This window comes from Rana temporaria, chromosome 13 (assembly GCF_905171775.1).
Source record: "Rana temporaria chromosome 13, aRanTem1.1, whole genome shotgun sequence".
Classification (NCBI taxonomy): domain Eukaryota; kingdom Metazoa; phylum Chordata; class Amphibia; order Anura; family Ranidae; genus Rana; species Rana temporaria.
Window position 1 is genome coordinate 20,333,459 of NC_053501.1, and position 21,511 is coordinate 20,354,969.

At 46.8% G+C, this 21,511-nt stretch overlaps 1 protein-coding gene across 1 annotated transcript; it reads left to right on the top strand.

Moving 5' to 3' along the window:
* The first annotated feature begins 277 nt into the window (after positions 1-277).
* On the top strand, positions 278-18,644 carry LRR1 (leucine rich repeat protein 1). The gene is made up of 4 exons (XM_040333872.1): positions 278-607; positions 9,111-9,209; positions 14,621-15,348; positions 17,084-18,644. The coding sequence occupies exons 1-4, from the start codon at positions 419-421 to the stop codon at positions 17,337-17,339; spliced, it is 1,272 nt and encodes a 423-aa protein (XP_040189806.1). The 5' UTR covers positions 278-418; the 3' UTR covers positions 17,340-18,644.
* Positions 18,645-21,511: the final 2,867 nt, after the last annotated feature.

The following is a 21,511-nucleotide window of genomic DNA, read 5'->3' on the forward strand; positions in this document are numbered from 1 at the left end:
CCCAACCCTCTGGGGGGCATTTGCTTCTATCTACTTGTTAGCGGGATGTTGGCAACAATCTGGTCCTTTCTGGTGAAACCCTCCTACACATTAATGAAATGTTATTTCCCATAAAGCTCACTAATGACAGGTTCTCTTGGTCAGTGTCCTAATCCAGGGACTGTATTGTGTTTATATTGTACAGCAGTGACTCTTCATCTCTATATTGTGTTTAGCAGTGACAGTGCCATTAGAAGCAGAGTGACTTCCGCCCTGGTAATAGAGCGCAGAGGATATAGAGCGGCGCCCTCTCCCACCCCTCCTCGCTCTATCACCCTGGAGGACTGAGACGTCACACGCACAAGCGCGGGAACACAAATTTGGACAGATCGGTGTATGTGTGTTCTGTCACCCCCGGAGGACCGGGGCCGGGGGAGCCATGAGGCTGCAGTGTGAGGTGGAAGTCATTAACCGGATGCTGCCCACCTTCGGGATGAGGAACAGAGGGAAGGGCGCCCGGGCTGTGCTGTCTGTGGGCAGACAGGAGGAGAAGAAGGGCTCCGGACAGCGGGGACTCATCTACCTGATGATCTGCACCCTGAAGGACAAGGCCGGCTCCAGGTACAAGGTGAGTCCTGACTGTCACCATGACAACAGGAGAGCGTCTTCTGTAACTATGGTAACTTCCTGCAGTGTGTCTGCTACTGTCCAATGGGTTGTGGGGATCGGTATCTGGTACTGTCTGAGAGGTGGGGAGGGGCATCTGGTACTGTCCAATGAAAGGGGGGGATCTGGTACTGTCCAATGAGAGGTGGGCATCTGGTACTGTCCAATGAGGTGGGGAGGGGGCATCTGGTACTGTCCAATGAGAGGTGGGCATCTGGTACTGTCCAATGAGAGGTGGGCATCTGGTACTGTCCAATGAGAGTTGGGCATCTGGTACTGTCCAATGAGAGGTGGGCATCTGGTACTGTCCAATGAGAGATGGGGAGGGGGGGGCATCTGGTACTGTCCAATGAGAGATGGGGAGGGGGAGGATCTGGTACTGTCCAATGAGAGATGGGGAGGGGGGATCTGGTACTGTCCAATGAGAGATGGGGAGGGGGGGATCTGGTACTGTCCAATAAGAGATGGGGAGGGGGGGATCTGGTACTGTCCAATAAGAGATGGGGAGGGGGGGATCTGGTACTGTCCAATGAGAGATGGGGAGGGGGAGGATCTGGTACTGTCCAATGAGAGATGGGGAGGGGGAGGATCTGGTACTGTCCAATGAGAGATGGGGAGGGGGGGATCTGGTACTGTCCAATGAGAGATGGGGAGGGGGGGATCTGGTACTGTCCAATGAGAGATGGGGAGGGGGGGATCTGGTACTGTCCAATGAGAGATGGGGAGGGGGGGATCTGGTACTGTCCAATAAGAGATGGGGAGGGGGGGATCTGGTACTGTCCAATAAGAGATGGGGAGGGGGGGATCTGGTACTGTCCAATAAGAGATGGGGAGGGGGGGATCTGGTACTGTCCAATGAGAGATGGGGAGGGGGGGTCTGGTACTGTCCAATGAGAGATGGGGAGGGGGGGTCTGGTACTGTCCAATGAGAGATGGGGTGGGGGGGGTCTGGTACTGTCCAATGGGAGGGGGGGATCTGGTACTGTCCAATGAGAGATGGGGGGGGGGGATCTGGTACTGTCCAATGAGGGAGGGGGGGATCTGGTACTGTCCAATGAGAGATGGGGGTGGGGGGATCTGGTACTGTCCAATGAGAGATGGGGAGGGGGGATCTGGTACTGTCCAATGGGGAGGGGGGGATCTGGTACTGTCCAATGGGGGGGGGGGATCTGGTGCTGTCCAATGAGAGGTGGGGATGGGGCATTTGGTACTGTCCAATGAGAGGTGGGGATTTGGATCGGGATCTGGTTGGGTTTGCCTCTGGTACGAATTGATTGTTTCTGTTGAAATTGAGATCTGGTTGGCCAGGGGTTGAAATCCTGGTAAGTTTTTAGGTTCTGGTAGGTCTGGGGTCCTTTTGGATTTGGAGATGGTCAGACTGGGATCCTATTAGTTTTGGGATCCACTGGATTTGGATCTGGTCAGCCTGAGATTGGGACCTGGTAGGACATGTAATCTGGAAGGGTCTGAGATATCTGGTTGGATTGTGAGCTGGTCAGACTAGGATCTGGTTAGATTGGAACCTGGTAGGATCTGGATCTTTTAGGATTGGGTGCAGTTGGATTGCAATCTGGTAGGGGTGGGATCTGTTATGATTGTGGTCTGTCTGGTTGGTTTTGGATCTGGTGGGATTGGGGTCTTCTAGCTTTGGCATCTGGTAGGTCTGGTGTCTTGGTCGAATTGGGAACTGGCAGGTCTGGGATCCATTAGCTTGAGATCAGGTAGAATTGGGATCTGCTGAGGATGGGGTCTAGTAGATTTGGTATCGGTTTAGATTGGGAGCTGGTAGGTCTGGGATCCAATCTGATTGGGAGCAGGTAGATCCAGTGTGAAGTTTCCATAGTCGTGATGATTCGGGGAGCCGTGTTATCTGCTGGGATTGGTCCGCTGTGTTTTGTCTAAGCTCAGCCCTCTGCCAGGAAATTCTACAGCACTTCATACTTCCTTCATACTTCCCTCTGCTGACCCGTTTTATGGAGATGCCGATTTCATTTTCCAGCCGGACTTGGCACCTTGCCACACTGCCAACAATACCAATACCTGGTTTAGTGATCACTGTGCTTGATTGGCCAGCAAACTCACCTGACCTAAACCCCATAGAGAATCTGTGAGACATTGTCAAGAAGAAGATGAGAGACACGAGACCCAACAATGCAGAAGAGCTGAAGACAGCCATTAAAGCAACTTGGGCTTCCATAAGGCCCCTTTCACACGTGCGGACCGTATGTCTGCTCTTTCATCCATCCGTTTGCGGATGAAAAAGGGACATACATTGGTCCCTATGAGATCGCGGGTGTCAGCTGACAGCGATCTCGTCCGCCCCCCCCCAATGATTCGATTCTGCAGACGGAAGAAAACCCTATTTTCCCCTAATCGTCTTTCAGGACAGCCACCTGAGAGACCTTGGCTCCTCCCCTCTGTTGGAAACACCGCGCCAGCCCATAAATTTCCTCCTCCCCTGCTGGTCCTCAGTTATTTGTGTTTCCTCCAGAGGGGAGACACCATAGGAACAAGCCAGGAGAGCCAAGGGAGGCTCAGGCAAGACGGTCCTGAAAGGGAGCAGGGGCTCTCTGGACAAAAGAGACAGGTACTAACCTGTAAGACAGCCACCCTCACATCCCTGAGCGCAGGTGTAAGTCGGGGGGGCTCCGGTTTTTGTATGCACCGAGTGCGGTGTGAGGAGGTACAGCCAGCGTCCTAGACCAGCGTGTGTGGCTGCCGGAGGAATGGGGATTCCAGACGCGCAAGCCACGCTGTGTACTAGGACCGCTCGGAGCCGATGGCGGGTGACGTCATTCAGGCACGGGGGCGGGTACTTCCGGGTTCGCGGCTTCCGGTTCCGGGCGCGAAACTCAAAAACGGAGCCAGGCAATGGCTGGAGGGAGCTGCATAGACGCTGTAGAGACAGCACACGCGGCGCTGGTGACACAGACATGTCGGAAGCAGAGGGGAAAGATGTTGCTCCAGCAGAGACCAGCTCCAGCCACAGCAAGGTAAGGGGAACCTAGGGTGGATTTCCCCTCTCCTAAAAAATAGCCTACCATCCCTCTACACCCCCCAGGGTAATAGGGAGGGGGAGGTGGGTTAACCCCTCAGTGTCAGAGGGTGATTCATAGGGCCCCTAGTGTGGTAAGCCCATATGAAGACACTGCGCACCTGCCGTGAGCAGGGGGAAGGCTACGGTACTAATCATGGGGTATATATTTTCGCTTGTGTCTTTCAGAAAACTGACAAAGACAAGAATACCCACAGTACAAAGAAAAGATGTCCATCCTGTAAAGTCACACTTAGGGAGTCATGGAAAAAGGCTATTTGTAGCGACTGTATTGATAAGTTAGTACAGGAGCACACTGCGGAACAAAGTGATTTGGCATCATCAGTTAAAGAACTTTCTAATACCTTTGGGTCATTCAAAACATTTTTTGAAAACTTCCAGATCCCGCAGCTTCAGTCAGCTCCTCCTGTACAGGCAACAACATTAGTCCCGGGAGTAAGACCTTCCACTAGTGCAGGCCCTTCAAGAGTTCCTAGTGAGGAGCTAGAAGAGGAACCTGACAGCGCAGTGTCCGGTTCACAGGAATCAGAGGAGGAGGCTCGGGAAGGTGATTCCAGGAAGCCCTCCCGCTACAAGCTCTCCTTGGAGGATGTAGACCACTTATTGGAAGCTATTTATGCCACTCTGGGTATTCAAACAGAGAAAAAAACATTATCATTGCATGACCAAATGTATGAGGGTTTAGGCGACCAGGAAAGTAAAAATTTCCCAGTCCATGATGTCTTGATCGAAGCAATTAAAAAAGAATGGCAGGAACCAGAAAGGAAACCATTCTTTTCCAAAGCTTTGAAAAGACGATTTCCATTTTCGGATGACCCATCCTCAATTTGGAATAAAACGCCAAAGCTGGATGCTGCCTTTTCTCAAGTTTCAAGGCACACAGACCTAGCTTTTGAGGACATGGGCATTCTATCCGAACCAATGGATAAGAAAATGGATTCATTACTAAAAAAGTCCTGGGACTCCACGCTGGGTAGTTTAAAACCAGCAATGGCAGTCACCGTGGTAGCCAGGAACATGGAATTTTGGCTGAACCAGATTCAGGAGCACATTGAGGAGGAGACGGCAAAAGACCAAATCCTAGCCTCATTTCCCACATTGTTGAGAGGCATAGCTTATATTGCAGACGCCTCAGCTGAACTGGTACGGATGGCAGCTAGATCGTCTGCATTAGCTAACTCAACCAGGAGGGCCTTATGGTTAAAGACGTGGCAGGGGGACTGCGCGTCTAAAACCAAATTATGCGGCATCCCATTCACAGGGGACCTGCTCTTTGGGCCGGGATTAGAAAAAGTGCTGGACCGTACAGCGGACAAGAAAAAAGCGTTTCCGCTAAAACGCAAAGCACCCTGGAGTCAGCCACAGCAGACCAAAAAGAGACAGAACAAATTTAATTGGGTACCTAAAGGCCCCCGCTTCACACCCAAGGTAGACAATCAGAAAAGACCCTGGGCCCAGAGAGGGAAAGGCAAAGCAGGAGCTATTTTTCGTGCTCCTGAACAAGCCTATGATAAGAAATGACAGATTGCTCACAGTGGGAGGAAGACTGGGGGACTTCCTCCCTCAGTGGGAGAAGGTGACTTCCAATCGATTCATATTGAGGATCATAAAGGAAGGTTATCATCTAGAATTCTCCAGAACACCCCCAAAAAAGTTTTATTTAACAAAACTTCCGAAGGACAGAAGAAAGGCCAAAGGGTTAATGAGAGCCCTGGAGGATCTCAAGAAACAAGAGGTAGTAGTGGAGGTCCCCAAAAAAGAAAGGGGACTTGGGTTCTACTCCCACATTTTTGGAGTACTAAAACCCACAGGGAAGGTCAGACCAATCTTAAACCTAAAACCCCTCAACCTATCCATAACCTACAAGAGGTTCAGAATGGACTCAATTTACTCAGTGAAAGCCCTACTACCTCCAAACTGTTTCCTGGTCTCCTTAGATCTAAAGGACGCCTACTTACACGTTCCAATACACAGGGACCACCAACAGTTCCTGAGATTGGCGATAGAGACGGGAAACAGAACCTTACATTTACAATTCCAGGCCTTACCCTTCGGCCTCTCTTCCTCACCCAGAATCTTCACCAAGATTCTGGCGGAAGCCCTGGCACCCTTGCGAGTCCAAGGCATTTCCATCATTGCATATCTCGACGATCTGCTGCTGTTCGCAGAAACCCCAGAGAGGTTGCAAAAGAACCTCGAGACCACACAGATCTTTTTGAAAGATCTAGGGTGGTTAATAAATGTGGAAAAGTCAAATCTAAAGCCCACACAACAGATAACATACTTGGGGTACGTGATAGACTCTGTACAGCAAAGGATTTTTCTACCCAAAGAGAAGATAGAAAAGATCCAAAAAGAAACAAAGGCAATTCAGGTGAATTCACCATGTACCATCAGACAGATCATGTCAACACTGGGGCTGCTAACATCGGCAATCCCAGCTGTTCAATGGGCAGCCTTACATTTCCGACCACTGCAAATGTTCCTTCTAGAGGTTTGGGACCACAGGCAGGAGTCCTTAGACACCCAGGTTCGAATACCGACACAGGTAAAAAGAACCCTTTGGTGGTGGAGGACGGTGGAAAACTTGACCATAGGTCAGCTATGGACACTTCCCATTTCCCAAATCCTTACCACGGACGCAAGTGGGATAGGATGGGGAGCACATCTAGGCTCCCAAGTAACCCAAGGGATTTGGAAAGGGGAAGAGAGGAGGAGATCCTCCAATTGGAAAGAGTTGAAGGCAGTGGGGCTTGCACTTCAATTCTTCCAGGGACAACTGAAGGGACATCATGTTCAAATAAGATCCGACAACTCTTCAGTTATTGCCTATGTAAACAAGCAGGGTGGAACAAGGAGCGGAACCCTGTGGGCATTAGCGAAAGAAATCCTGACATGGGGAGAAAGGAATATTCTCTCGCTATCAGCAATCCACCTAAAAGGGGATTTAAACACAGTAGCGGATTTCCTCAGCAGAATTCAGCTGAAGGAAAGCGACTGGGAACTAAATCAGGAGGTGTTCAGGCAGATCACACTAAAATGGGGAACACCTCAAGTGGATTTATTCGCATCCAAGAAAAACAAAAAGGTCAAGACCTTCTCACTAAACAGAGAGGACGGAGCAATAGGAGTGGATGCTTTAGCACAAAGGTGGACTTTCAGGACATGTTATGCCTTTCCTCCACCCGTATTAATTCCACAAGTGTTACGGAAACTGCGTGCAGAGAACACCAACCTGATTCTCATAGCACCTCACTGGCCCAGGAGACCATGGTTCTCTATACTGAAAGAGCTAGCTATAGAACCCCCCTGGTTGTTGCCAGTCCAGGAGGATCTACTCTCCCAAGGCCCAGTATACTGCCCCCAAGTGGAAAAGTGGAACTTGGCCGCGTGGTTTCTGAGGAGCAACTGCTGAAAGCAAAGGGTTTCTCAAACCACTTAATTGCGACTCTACTGAAAAGTAGAAAGTTAGAGACACGCAAAATTTATGAAAAGGTATGGAAGTGCTTTGGCAGATGGTGCACAGAAAACTCCTTTAATACACAGAGTTCAGTGGCCGTCCTAGAATTTTTACAAAAGGGAGTAGAAAAAGGACTAAGCCTTAGTACGCTAAAAGGTCAAGTATCCGCACTGTCAGTGTTCCTAGAGGAAAGGCTAGCATCTGACCCATGGATAGTCAGATTCTTCAGATCCTTGAGCCGACAGAGACCTATTCAAACCTCGGTCTTCCCGAAATGGGACCTGTCCTTGGTACTACAAGCTTTGACAGCCAAACCTTTTGAGCCTTTGGAAGATTGCAATCTAAAGACGCTGACACTAAAAGCAGTCTTTTTGGTGGCAATCACCACTGCAAGACGGGTCTGTGAGTTAGAGGCCCTATCGATCAGACCCCCCTTTTTTCAGATCTTCGCAGATCGTATAATTTTTAAGTTGGATCCGGGATTCCTGCCTAAAGTAATCTCAAGGTTCCATAGAGAACAAGAAATTATATTACCTTCATTTTGTCCGAACCCTTCCAGAGAACAGGAAGTGAAATTCCATAGCTTAGACGTCAGGAGATGCGTCTTGCATTATTTAGAAGTGACTAAAACTTTAAGGAAAACGGACTCTTTATTTATTTTGCATTCTGGAGCTAGACAAGGACATAGAGCTACCAGGCGCACTATAGCTAGATGGTTAAAAGAAGCCATTGAAAAAGCTTACAGTTTAGGAGGCATACCGATCCCAGAGGGTATCAAAGCGCACTCCACAAGGTCTATGGCAGCCTCACAGGCAGAGAGAGCTGGAGCAACGCCGGAGCAGATCTGTAAAGCGGCGACATGGTCCAGTTTTGCCACCTTCGTAAGACACTATAGGGTGGATCTTTGGTCAGCTAAGGATCAGACCTTTGGACGTAAGGTCTTACAAGCTGTGGTCCCGCCCTAGGGTAAGTGCTCGGTTATCCTCTCAGGTGGCTGTCCTGAAAGACGATTAGGGGAAAAACGAAGTTACTTACTGGTAACGTTCTTTCCCGTAGTCTTTCAGGACAGCCGGGTAACCCACCCAAAGGTATGTATAAGATTTCCTTACAGGAATTGTGATATGGTTAACGATGTGTATCATGTTTTCTTGTGTCTCCCCAGCAACTGGAGGTGCTCTAAAAGAACTGAGGACCAGCAGGGGAGGAGGAAATTTATGGGCTGGCGCGGTGTTTCCAACAGAGGGGAGGAGCCAAGGTCTCTCAGGTGGCTGTCCTGAAAGACTACGGGAAAGAACGTTACCAGTAAGTAACTTCGTTTTTTCCTTCCATCATCGAATGAACACTTCGGACAATTTTGACACATTTTTGAGACCATTGTCGTTTTTCACAGCAAAAAATGCATTTAAAATGCATCGTTTACTGTGAAAATGACAATTGCAGTTTGGGAGTTAACCACTAGAGGGCGCTGATGGGGTAGTGTGACCTCATGTGTGTTTACAACTGTAGGGGGGTGTGGCTATAGGTGTGACGTCATCGATTGTGATTCCCTAATATAAGGGAATCACAATCGATGACAGCGCCACAGTGAAGAACGGGGAAGCACAGCTCTCCCCGTTCTTCAGCTCCGGTGACCGATCGCGGGACTTCAGCGGCAAGCGGGTCCGCGAGTTCCGTGGCCGAGAAAATTCGGACCGGGTCGCGGGCGCGCACCCGCGACCCACAGCTGGGCATTATACAATCACGTACAGGTCAATGATTGTGCCCAGCCGTGCCATTCTGCCGACGTATATCGGCGTTAGGCGGTCCTTAAGTGGTTAAAATGCAGACTTGGCTACACTAGTGCAGCTCGGTATACAATGTGGCAAAGATCCCCTGTGCCAGGATGAAGGAACGTCTGTTTGTTTTGTTTTTTGTTTACTTTATGAGGCTTTTTTGCTTATTTTATTACAGCTACAAGAAAACATCGAGAACTTGTTTTCCAAGTTTTTAAATGAAGGCAAAGCAACAATAAGGCTTAAAGAACCAGCTGTGGATATATGTCTCAGTAAGGCAAGTCATTATTTTCTAATGCAGCAATGCATAAAAGAAGTGTGGTGTGGGTGTGGGTGTGTTTTTATTTTTTTTCCTATTCATATTGACCTCGGGGGATGGAGCATCAGACCGATACTGCAGCAGTCCCCCGCCATCCCTGCACTGAGAACCGAGCCACCGAACATCGCAGATGGCTTGATTTTCACAGATCCCTAAGAGGAGAGCTGTTGACTGTCAGTCAGCATCTCTCCTCTTCCTCCTTCACGCTCATTGGAGTGCTGAGCTGTGGAGAGGGGGGCGGGGCTCTAAGCGGCTCGCTGAGACTGCCATCAATCAAGGCAGCTGGCGGATCTAGACTTGGAGAGTCGGGATGACGCGGTGACTGGACTGATCTTGGTGACGTCAGCAGAGATGCGACTTTAGACCGCTCTCTGCTGAAAACGGGTCACGGGAGTGCAAAATGAATTGCACGCCTGTGACCCACAGGAGAAGCCCAGACACACAAGCTCAGGCTGGACTTCTCCTTTTAAAGGGTATGTCATATTAAGAACCTTCTAGTTTTGGATAAAGTGGGGAGGGATCTTTTTCTGGTGTTTATCCTGCTATCTGGGACTTGGTTAGAGATTTACCCTCACATCCTGTCCTACTGACCACCACAAGACCGGGATGAGCGACAATATGCAACAGGGACACAGAAATAAAAATCTGACAGGGGTTCTAGGTTTATCCAACTTTTCTGAACTCTGTTGCTGTTGGCAAGTTCCCCTCAATTTCCTGTTCAGCAAAATGTGTCAGCAGCAGCAAATTAATCTGTGATTGCTGCGGCCATCGATCGGGGTAAAGAGTCAATCATGGTAGCTTTTTTTCCCCCCAAAACAATCAAATATGGTGTCAAACGTAAACACTTTCAATGTGTAAGCAGGCAGGCCCTTGCACTTGGTGAAAATGATTACTTTGGGAAAAATATATATATATATATATATATATATATATATATATATATATATATATATATATATATATATATATATATATATATATATATAACCTTGGTTTTAAAGCATTTTGCAAGACAAGCAAAATGTTTCAATACATTTTACCTTGATATGAGAGTAGCGTCATGTCACAACTGAGTATAAAAGAGAGGAGCCTCTAAGTGTAGCAATGTGGTTACATTTAACCACTTCCCTACTTTGGGTGTTTTTCAGATTTGGTGTTTACAAGACATTTTTTTTTGCTAAAAAATTACTTAAAACCCCCAAACATTATATATATTTTTTTCTAACACCCTAGAGAATAAAATGGCGATCATTGCAATACTTTTTGTCGCACCATATTTGCGCAGCGGTCTTACAAGCGCACTTTTTGTGGAAAAAATTCACTTTTTTGAATTAAAAAATAAGACTGCATTAAATTTGGCCCAATTTTTTTATATATTGTGAAAGATAATGTTACGCCGAGTAAAATGATACCCAACATGTCACGCTTAAAAATTGCGCCCACTCGTAGCATGGCGACAGTTAAAAAAATTCTATAGGTTGCATTTTTTGAGCTACAGAGGAGGTCCAGGGCTAGAATTATTGCTCTCGCTCTAACGATCGCGCCGATACTTCACTTGTGTGGTTTGAATACCGTTTTCATATGCGGACGCTACTCACGTATGTGTTCGCTTCTGCGCGTGAGCTCGTCGGGACAGGGCGCTTTAAAACTTTTTTTTTTTTTTCTTATTTATTTTATTTATTTATTTTTTTACACTGGAAAAAAAAAAAATTGATCACTTTTATTCCTATTACAAGGAATGTAAACATCCCTTGTAATAGAAAAAAGCATGACAGGTCCTCTTAAATATGAGATCTGGGGTCAAAAAGACGTCAGATCTCATATTTAGACTTAAAAGCAAAGTTGTGTTTGACACACTGATGATTACGGGGTTTCCTGATTGGATTGGACTGGTGGCCAGGTGCTATCTATTGTAACCCGGGCCATTGTTTTCTGCTGTAACCAATTACCATAAGATTGGTAAAAAAAAAAATTAAACCTTTTCTTGCACAAAGTTCTAAAACCCGAGCATTAGCCAAGACGCTAGCATTTTCAGGTGGTCAGCAGTGACCGTCTACATATATTTGGTCACCGATTTATTTCTATGCCTTGCAGCCCTTGTATTATCACAGGTTTACTGCATCCATCTGGGTCAGTTACTTTATCACCAGCAGAGGTCGCTGTTTGCTTTCTTTTGTTGTGCTGGCTGAATACATCAACTTGTCATCTTAAAGGGTTACTAAAGGATTTTTTTTTTTTTTTTTTTAAATAACAAACATGTTATACTTGTACACAATGTACTCGTGAAAATGCTGCTGAAATCGATACTTTACGGTGCAATTTGTGTCAATACAAAAGGAATAGGCGCAAATCGCATGCAGTGTGTGGGTTTTTTTTTTTTTTCCCCGAATCGTGTGTGTGTGTGTGTGTGTGTGTGTGTGTGTGTGTGTGTGTGTGTTTCATCTAGTGGGCAATTACATTTTTTTTTTTTTTTTAAATAAACTCTCAGTACAGTTCAAATGCAAAATCTGCATAGGCGTCCTGGTCCTGCTGATAATGGCAAATCACGGGGCTGGAGAAAATGTTGAGGCGCTCCGCCCCCAAGCTGACATCACTTGCACCCTATACTTACGGAATCCCAGAACTTCTCCTTCAGCCCTGTGAGCACTTCTAGCATCTGTAATTTTCAATCATCGGTGGGACCTGGTCATCTATGCAGCTTTTGCATTTAAAGCGGAGGTCCACTCTAAAATAAACAATTACATTAACATTCGCAATAAAATCTTACTAATCTACCACTTCTATACCGCATAGCTCCTCGTTTTCTTCCTACCTTACGTGGTGTTCCGGGTAATGGGGTGTGCTGTCTTCTGGGCCATGTGTCCCAGAAGACAGCCGGACATTCACAAGGCTCCACTGCCTGTTTCCCTTAGTTGGGATGGCGGCGCCGGGAACCCGGTTCGATGGACAGATCAGCCTCGCGGGGCGACATCGCTGGCTCCCTGGACAGGTAAAGTGTCCTTATTAAAAGTAAGCAGCTACAGTGTTTTGTAGCTGCGGAATTAAAAAAAAATTGTCTGGAACACGGCTTTAGTATTGATCTACCAATTTTAATAAACTGCCCACTAGATGGCGCTTTTACCCACACATGGCACCACATTGCTGTTCCCGATTCTCTGCAGTGCTACTTGCACCCGTTTATTTTGTAAAGACCCAAATCGCACTGCAAAGTATCGTTGCTCTGTATCGGCAAGTATTTTACCGAAAGTATCAATACTTGTCCATATAAAAACGGTATCGGTGCAACCCTACTTTGTAGAGATTCCTCATTTCTTTTGCTCTTTGAGACAGGAAGTGAAATTTAGTCTCCCCATTGGATCCCAGGCTCCAAAAATAAGCTGCCTGAGAATTAACCCTTGCCAAACCATTTGCCTGGGAGGGGAACCTACCTCAACCTTTGCCGCTTTCAGAAGGAACAGGTGATGTTGGCATGCCTTCTGGCAGCACTCAGGTTTTAAAGCTTTAAGCCCCATTCATGCTTCATAGCCTAACATTTTGGGATTCAATCCGTTACTCTGGTAACCTCATGTCGCCCTTCCTTCTGTTCCCCCCCCCCCCCCTTTACGACAACCCTCTATTTCCGATGACTCTTGGACAACCAGAATTCTTGGGTCTGCCACTTCCTTACGTTCTGCACTTCTCCTCCTTACCCTTTTTCCAGGAAACTAACAATGCTCCACCAATGGAGTTTTTTTTTTTTTTTTTTTTTCAAAAAACTGCTTTTGAGCAAACCTGACTTCTGGTTCTCCAGGCACCATCTCAAGGATCTACTTCTCTAACGCCATAGATTCCCCTGATGCCGTCTCTTATAAATCCCAGTAGGAACGTGACCTGTCTACCTCTATTGACCCTGGCGTGTCAGCAGAAGTCTGACCATTATAGGAGAGCAAGCTGAGTTTCCAGCACAGCCAGGAAACTGATCACTCTGTCCTCCCATGCTTAGTATGGCTACTTTTTATTTTATTTTTTAAATAGGAAAGCAGAGGGACTGACAAGAACACCAGGGATGTGACACAAAGGAAGCAATACAAGACGGGATACTTTCTCATCTCGTACAAGTATAATGGTACAGCAGACACATATCAGGAATATGAAATGCTGGGTTTGCATATTCTTTAAAGTGCACCTTCAAAATATATAGTTGACCCCCCGATTTCCTCCGCTGTCAGGCACCAGTATGCCTCTTCACTGTTCCAGAGATTTGAACTCCCCATGGCTTGGTCACCTATCCATGCCTCTCTGCGTGTATGGTCAAGAGGCATTCTGATTGGTCAGCACTGTCACTTGGTCAGCACTGTCACATGGACGGGGCTAACCAATCAGAATCCATCTAGCACGTCCTGTCAGCTTTGAGGAGAGAAGGCCAAGAGGATTTTAAATACTCGGACTGGTGAAGCGTTGTTCTGGTGACTAATAGTGCGAGATCGTGGGACATCGGTACAGCAGGACCAGGCATGGGGGAAGGGGGTCCAGTGTAAGCTCACCTTACAGATTTTCTGTTAAGGTGAACTTGCCTTTTATAGGTGATCATGGCCATGGCATGTGTACAGCTGTAAGTGGCTCCTTGAGTCCCGTACACACGGGCCAATTGCTGACAGAAATTGGGCGGTACAATTAAAACTGGCCGACAATCGTCTCATGTGTAAGCATGCCAGCCGTGTGTGCCAGGTAGACTATTGGCTAGGTGTGAACTAGCTCTAATGCCCTGTACACACGATCGGTTCAACCGATGAAAACGGACCGATAGATTTTTTTCATCAGATATCCGATGAAGCTGACTCATCAGTCTTGCCTACACACCATCAGTTAAAAATCCGATCACGTCTAACGCGTGACGTAAAACACAACGACGTGCAGAGAAAAATGAAATTCAATGCTTCCGAGCATGCGTCTTGATTCTGAGCTTGCGTGGATTTTTGACCGCTGGATTTCCCCACAGACTATCGTTTTTTTTTTCTATCGGGATTTTTTAACCAACAGAAAATTTTAAAACTGGTTCTAATTTTTTTTTTTAACCTATTTGGGGGGGGGGGGGGACAGATGGGGCCCACACACGATCGGTTCATCTGAAAAAAAAGTGTGTACAGGGCATTGGGCAATCTAAGTTGAAAATGCACTTTTGCTTTTGTTCTTGTATATCTATAGATTATCCTTTTCCAAAACCTAGTAGAGCAAACACTTGGGCTCAGAGTTGCTATCATTAGTAGACTAATGGTGATACTTTGAGAATCCTGATTTCCAAGTTCACTGTAGATCTTTCCTTCATATGTACCTTGTGATGAATATTTCCTCGCCTTTTATTTATTCCGTTTTGATGTCTTGTTTTTCAGGCAGATGTCGGCAATCTAAAGAACTTTCTTTCCGCCGTGGGCTTGGCACATAGAGGCACCGACGCAAACCCAGTGCCGTTGTCCCGTCTGATTCCTGCCAAAACCTCGGAAATTGAAAAACCCCGAGCTAAGCTGATAATTACCTGCAAGAGAGATTATCCGCTCACAAAGAACTTCCCCTATTCTTTGGAGCATCTTCAGGTCTCTTTCTGCAAGCTGGCTCGGGTTGACATGAGAATGCTGTGCTTGAAGAGGCTTCAGAAACTTGACCTAAGCAACAACCACATGAAGAAACTGCCCAAGACAATCGGCGACCTTGTGTGTCTCCAGGAATTGACTCTCAACAACAATTTCCTAGAGTCCTTCGAGGTGGAGCTGTGTCATTCCACCCTCCGAAATTCTCTGAAGGCTTTGGATCTCAGTGACAATAAATTGAAAGCGCTCCCAGTTCAATTCTGCGATCTCCGAGAACTTGTAAGTCTGAAGCTCGATGGCAATGAACTTATCCAGCTGCCTTTTGGCATAGGAAAGCTGTCTAAACTACGCTTCCTCTCGGCCACCAAAAACAAGCTGCCTCATCTCCCCAACAGCTTCAGGATGCTGGTGCTTGAGAAACTCGACCTGTTTGGCAATCCATTGGTAACGGCAACTCCAATGGTTCCCGACATTCAGCTGAAAGTCCCTCTAAGTCTATTGGAAACGACTTCAAGAGCAACTATTAATTACAGGTAAGAATTCTCCATAAAAAGCCGAACTTCAGGCAAATGTCTACATACACAGATACATATGAGGGCTGTTTACCTGCTAAAGGGTTTGTATCTGTCCACCCAGTCTTGAAATTCAAACAGTTTTTCCCCCTTCCATAGTTGGTGATTGTAAAATGCACTCTATCCAGCCTATGGAAGACTATTACCTGGAAAGGCTGAGATCTCTGTAAAGAGGATCTATCCTACCCCATTCCTATTACAAGGGATGTTTACATTCCTTGTAATAGGAATAAAAGTGATCAAAAACATTTTTAAACGGAAAGTGTAAAAATAAAACCATAAAAAAATTGGGCTAACTTTACTGTTTCTCTTATTCATTGAAGTGTATTTATTTTTTTCCCAAAAAATTGCCATCGTACATTTAAGCGTATGGTCAAACTGAGATACGCTTAAATGTTGCTAAGATACGACCGGCGTAAGTCCCCTACGCCGTCGTATCTTAGCTGCATATTTACGCTGGCCGCTAGGGGCGCGTACGCTGATTTACGCCTAGAATATGTAAATCCGCAAGATACGCCTATTCACAAACGTACGCACGCCCGTCGCAGTAAAGATACGCCGTTTACGTAAGGCGTTTTCAGGCGTAAAGATAAGCCACCAAAAAGATGGCGCAGCCAATGTTGAGTATGGACGTCGGCACAGCGTCGTATTTTTCACGTTTTACGTTGTTTGCGTAAGTCGATTCAGAATAGGGCTGGGCGTAGGTTACGGCGTCGTAACTGTACATGAATCCAGCTAATAGCGTCTACAAAATAGGGGATAGTTTTATGGCATTTTTATAAATTTTTTTACTAGTGATGGCGGCGGACAACTTTTTTAAAAAAAAAATTTCTTCGTGGCTGCGACTTTATGGCGGACACTTTTGCCGTCATTTTGGGACCATTGTCATTGATACAGGGATCAGTGCTATAAAAATGCACTGATTACTGTAAAAATTACATTGGCAGTGAAGGGGTTAACCACTAGGGGGCACTGAAGGGGTTAAGTGTGTCCTAGGGAGTGCTTCTAACTAGGGGGGTGGGCTGTGCGTGACACTGATCACCACTCCCGATTTACAGGGAGCTGTGATCAGTGTCCTGTCACTAGGAAGAATGGGGAAATGCTTGTTTACTTTAGCATTTCCCTGTTCTTCCTCTCCGTGAGACGATCGCAGGTATCCCCGCGGTCGGACTTGCGGTGAGCACAAGCCCACAATGCCGCTTCCTAAAGGGAAACCTACAGGTAAGTCCATCTGCCCAGCCGTGCTATTGTGCCCGCGTACATAGTCGTGCGCTGGTCGGCAAGTGGTTAAGATGAGGATTTGACTTGGTGTCAACTTCCATTCAAGTCTATGGGCTGAAATTGGACAGAAGTCGGACCAGTTAAGATTTCTCTCATAGGAAAACATTGATTTTTACTGGTGATGCGAAATGCTCTCAAAGCCTTGAAGGTAATTGTCACACCAATGTAAACCGGGCCTAATACAAGGTTTCTCCATTGGGGTTCCACCGGAGGTTCCTTTTGGGCTATGAGCATATCCTGCCTGTCAGATAAGTTCCCCCTGACACCATTGATCTTTTTAGCTCTGTAAAGGGGTAATTCTTCCCCAATGATCACAAGTGTAAGGAGCATTCTTCCCACTGACCATCACACTAATGTATCATGAGTTGTAGATGTAGTCAATGCATTTTAATACAATTTTTCTTCTTGCTTGCAGAATCCCATATGGACCGCAACTCATTCCCAGTCATCTGTGTCGAGATCTATCCATGGCTAAAACATGCGACTGTGGCGGACCGTGTCTGAGCTCCTTCATCCAGACCATTGTGTCGGTAAATCTACATAAGGTGTCTCAGTCGGTGGTCCTGGTGGACTCCATGGGGGGCACTGAAGCCCCCATTGTCTGTTATTTTTGTTCTCTCACCTGTTATTCTCTTTTTCTGGATAAATACTTGCAGAGCATTAGGATGTAAAGCTAAAGAGGTGTGTGGCATATTGAAGGTTTTTAGAAATGGCTGACACCATTGGCTGGACTTGCTGGGGCTTCTAGTTTTGCAGCAGGGAAGGGCACTGTGGCCCCCCAAGTTAGACCTTTGTCTTCATTATGTCGGAGTGCCTTATACCTCAGTGGTGCCTCTGACTCCTAACACACAGATGGCCGACAGTGGCTTCCAGTCTACATTTTCTGTTTCAGAACTGCTATGGAGCAAAGTAACCCTACTTATAAAAGAAGATACTGCACAGACGGCTGTTACCCTACCAGTAAGGAGCCAATCTGCCCCTTGGAGTTAATGGGGTACCTTCTGACATCAGGGTGGTTGCCAGGTATCCAATGGCCAGCAAACAGAACAATCCTCTGGCATCAAGGTTTCCCCAACCTGTGCAAGCCCTTTTTCATTTTTCCATTTATGCGCCATCTTGTGCCTTGGTATCAGCACCAGTAGCTCCCATGTTGTTGAGGTGAGCCATGCATTGGCCTTCTATCCTGTCATTTTACTGAACAAGGCCTGGAGTCTAATTTCCTGCTAATAGTCAATATCCATGGAATTCGGCAAGGAAAAGGAAGCGATTTTCAGTTTCATGACTTCAAGAAAAGAAATTATCTGATTGGTTGCTGGTTTGCTGCTCTTTAATATCAGATCTTCAAGCCAGACAATAGTGCAAGGCAAAGTAGTGACATGTTTTGGAGTGTTCATTAATACAGAGGTAATGTACTGCTGGCCACTGCAGGGAAAAGATTTGTTTCATGTCACCTGTGGTCCCATGTATGTTTGTGAAAGAAAAACTGTCTGCTTCCCATAGACACTCATTACAATTTTCTGTTTTTACAATCTAACTTTGACTGCCGATATCAAAGGGAAACTGGCCAACCTGCAACAGAGTGGATAACTAACACACATGGTGATTGTATTCATTATGTTCCTGTTATTTTACATGCCTTTCATTTATAGCTTTCCCCCCGATATACATGCAGGTGAAGCTCTTCCGTAAAAGTGACAGGGGTTGTATAACGCTGCTATAGTGAAAAATCTAGGAGATCCGCACGGCTCCATGACGGAAAAAATAAATAAAAATATTTTTTAAAATTTCCAATAAGCACCATAAAGCAGCAAAAAGATGCTGTGGAGACTAAGGAGAAGTTAACGGGTTTCGCACTGCCAGTGCTTACTGAGTAAGCACTGAGCACGAAACGCATAGACTTTTCCGCTGTCTGGGTATTTTGGATTTTTTATTGTATACAGCCAGGTGAGCTGAGATAGCACCCAAGTGTAGGGAAGGTGTGGAGAATTGTGACAGCAGACCCACCTGGAGCAGCGGCATACTTCTTATCATAGGTGATGACAGTGGTCACCTTTTTTTTTTTTTTTTTTTTTTTTTTTTTATTCATATAGTATAAACTTTTCCTTTGATAACAAACTGTAGCTGCAGCTGTTTAGTCACCCCTACTGCCCCCTCCCAGCACAGCAGTGTCCCAACCCCACTCACTGACGGTCTGCATGAGGTGTGTAAAGAGGAATGCAGGGTAAGGGAAGGGGGTTACATGGGTGGTAGAGGTGCTGAGAATGAGGGGGGGGGGTTACATGGGTGGAAGAGAGGTGCTGAAAATGAGGGGGGGTTACATGGGTGGAAGAGAGGTACTGAGAATGAGGAGGGATTACATGGGTGGAAGAGAGGTGCTGAGAATGAGGGGGGGTTACATGGGTGGAAGAGGTGCTGAGAATGAGGGGGGGTTACATGGGTGGAAGAGAGGTGCTGAGAATGAGGGGGTTACATGGGTGGAAGAGAGGTGCTGAGAATGAGGGGGTTACATGGGTGGAAGAGATGCTGAGAATGAGGGGGTTACATGGGTGGTAGAGGTGCTGAGAATGAGGGGGGGGGGGGGTTACATGGGTGGAAGAGAGGTGCTGAAAATGAGGGGGGGTTACATGGGTGGAAGAGAGGTGCTGAGAATGAGGGGGGGTTACATGGGCGGAAGAGAGGTGCTGAGAATGAGGGGGTTACATGGGTGGGAGAGAGGTGCTGAGAATGAGGCAGTTACATGGGTGGGAGAGAGGTGCTGAGAATGAGGGGGGTTACATGGGTGGGAGAGAGGTGCTGAGAATGAGGGGGGGGTTACATGGGTGGAAGAGAGGTGCTGAAAATGAGGGGGGGTTACATGGGTGGAAGAGAGGTGCTGAGAATGAGGGGGGGTTACATGGGTGGAAGAGAGGTGCTGAGAATGAGGGGGTTACATGGGTGGAAGAGAGGTGCTGAGAATGAGGGGGTTACATGGGTGGGAGAGAGGTGCTGAGAATGAGGGTGGGGTTACATGGGTGGGAGAGAGGTGCTGAGAATGAGGGGGGTTACATGGGTGGAAGAGAGGTGCTGAGAATGAGGGGGTTACATGGGTGGAAGAGAGGTGCTGAGAATGAGGGGGTTACATGGGTGGGAGAGAGGTGCTGAGAATGAGGGTGGGGTTACATGGGTGGAAGAGAGGTGCTGAGAATGAGGGGGTTACATGGGTGGAAGAGATGCTGAGAATGAGGGGGTTACATGGGTGGGAGAGAGGTGCTGAGAATGAGGGGGGTTACATGGGTGGAAGAGATGCTGAGAATGAGGGGGTTACATGGGTGGAAGAGATGCTGAGAATGAGGGGGTTACATGGGTGGAAGAGATGCTGAGAATGAGGGGGTTACATGGGTGGGAGAGAGGTACTGAGAATGAGGGGGTTACATGGGTGGGAGAGAGGTGCTGAGAATGAGGGGGGGTTACATGGGTGGAAGAGATGCTGAGAATGAGGGGGTTACATGGGTGGAAGAGGTGCTGAGAATGAGGGGGTTACATGGGTGGTAGAGAGGTGCTGAGAATGAGGGGGGCTTACATGGGTGGAAGAGGTGCTGAGGTGGGTGGTGAGGAATGTGCAGTGACTAGAGCATGAGGTGGGTGGGAGGGAAATCTGTGCTCTCTTGAGGTGAGTAAGGTGGGTGGGAGGATGATGTGTCCATAGCTGTACTTGGCAATGGGTTGGATGAGGTGGACAGTGGGATTAATTGCCAGCCATTGCTCTCCCCCTCATTTTGCATACCTTCTGCACATTTGCTTCTCCCTTTCCTCACTGATACCCCGTCAGCTGGTCCCCAGCTTCTCATTCTGCCTGGGAGTACTATGTGTGGCCCCTATGGCGCCAATACGGGTTGCTCTGTCAGGGGAAGGAAAGTGGACATTGGCAGTAGATTGGGGTCTGGCATAGTTTGGTGGGGGAACAAGAGGAGCAAAAAACAGAAGGCAAAATAGAAGTGTTTTGTTTTTTTCTTTTTTTGTTTTTTTTTTTTACTAAATTTACATTTTGAGTATGGTTTTCTGTCCAAATTTATGCCCAACATTTGGGTACGAACATTTTAATAAAAAATCTGAGCCAGACAGACCAGTATTGTAGCCATTGGGGTACTTTTTTTTTTTTTTTTTTTTTTTTTTATCTTTTTTTTATTTTATAAGGACTCCCTTTTGTCAAAGATGCTTTGAATGTTGAAAATGCTTGCATCCCAGGTATCTGTGGCTGCAATACTCCTTGGGGTTGATTTACTAAAGGCAAATAGACTGTGCACTTTGCAAAGGGCAGAGCTCTGTAAATGAGGTAAAGTTTCACTTTGCAAAGAGTACCCAATCGCTTCCAAGAGGGGGGGGGGAGACAACATTTTCGCTTGCACATGATTGGATGATGAAAGTCGTTGGAGCTTCTGTTTACTAAGCTCTGGAGCAACATCAGAACTCTTCATTTGTTTTCGACTCCTAATCGTTCCAGTTTGATGACTCCACTCTGTCAGACTGCCAGGCATCAGAAGATAGACAATGGCACTCTTATTTCTGACAAGGCAGGGTTCATTTAGGGAGCCAAGGAAATCTATACTTCCAGTAACAGGAATAGAAGGGGCTTAGAAAAGACAGGAGTGTTGATAGGGATGTAAAGCGAGGTGCTCTTCTATGATAAAACCAACCAAAGACTGCAGAGGTCTTCAGAACAAGAGATCTGTAGGGCACAGTTTAGAGGAGATTCCATTTCTATGCATTTGGAGTTAATGTTTAGCACCTCAGGGGTGCCTGACAAAAGGGGGGGGGGGGTTTACTAAAACTGGAGACTGCTAAATCTGGTGCAGCTCTGCATAGG

Bases quoted from the DNA above. Each gene is read 5' to 3' on its own strand.
- LRR1 (XM_040333872.1), top strand. From the start codon at position 419: ATGAGGCTGCAGTGTGAGGTGGAAGTCATTAACCGGATGCTGCCCACC. The intron at 608-9,110 runs GTGAGTCCTGAC...ATTTTATTACAG, and splicing joins AGGCCGGCTCCAGGTACAAG to CTACAAGAAAACATCGAGAA. The intron at 15,349-17,083 runs GTAAGAATTCTC...TCTTGCTTGCAG, and splicing joins AGAGCAACTATTAATTACAG to AATCCCATATGGACCGCAAC.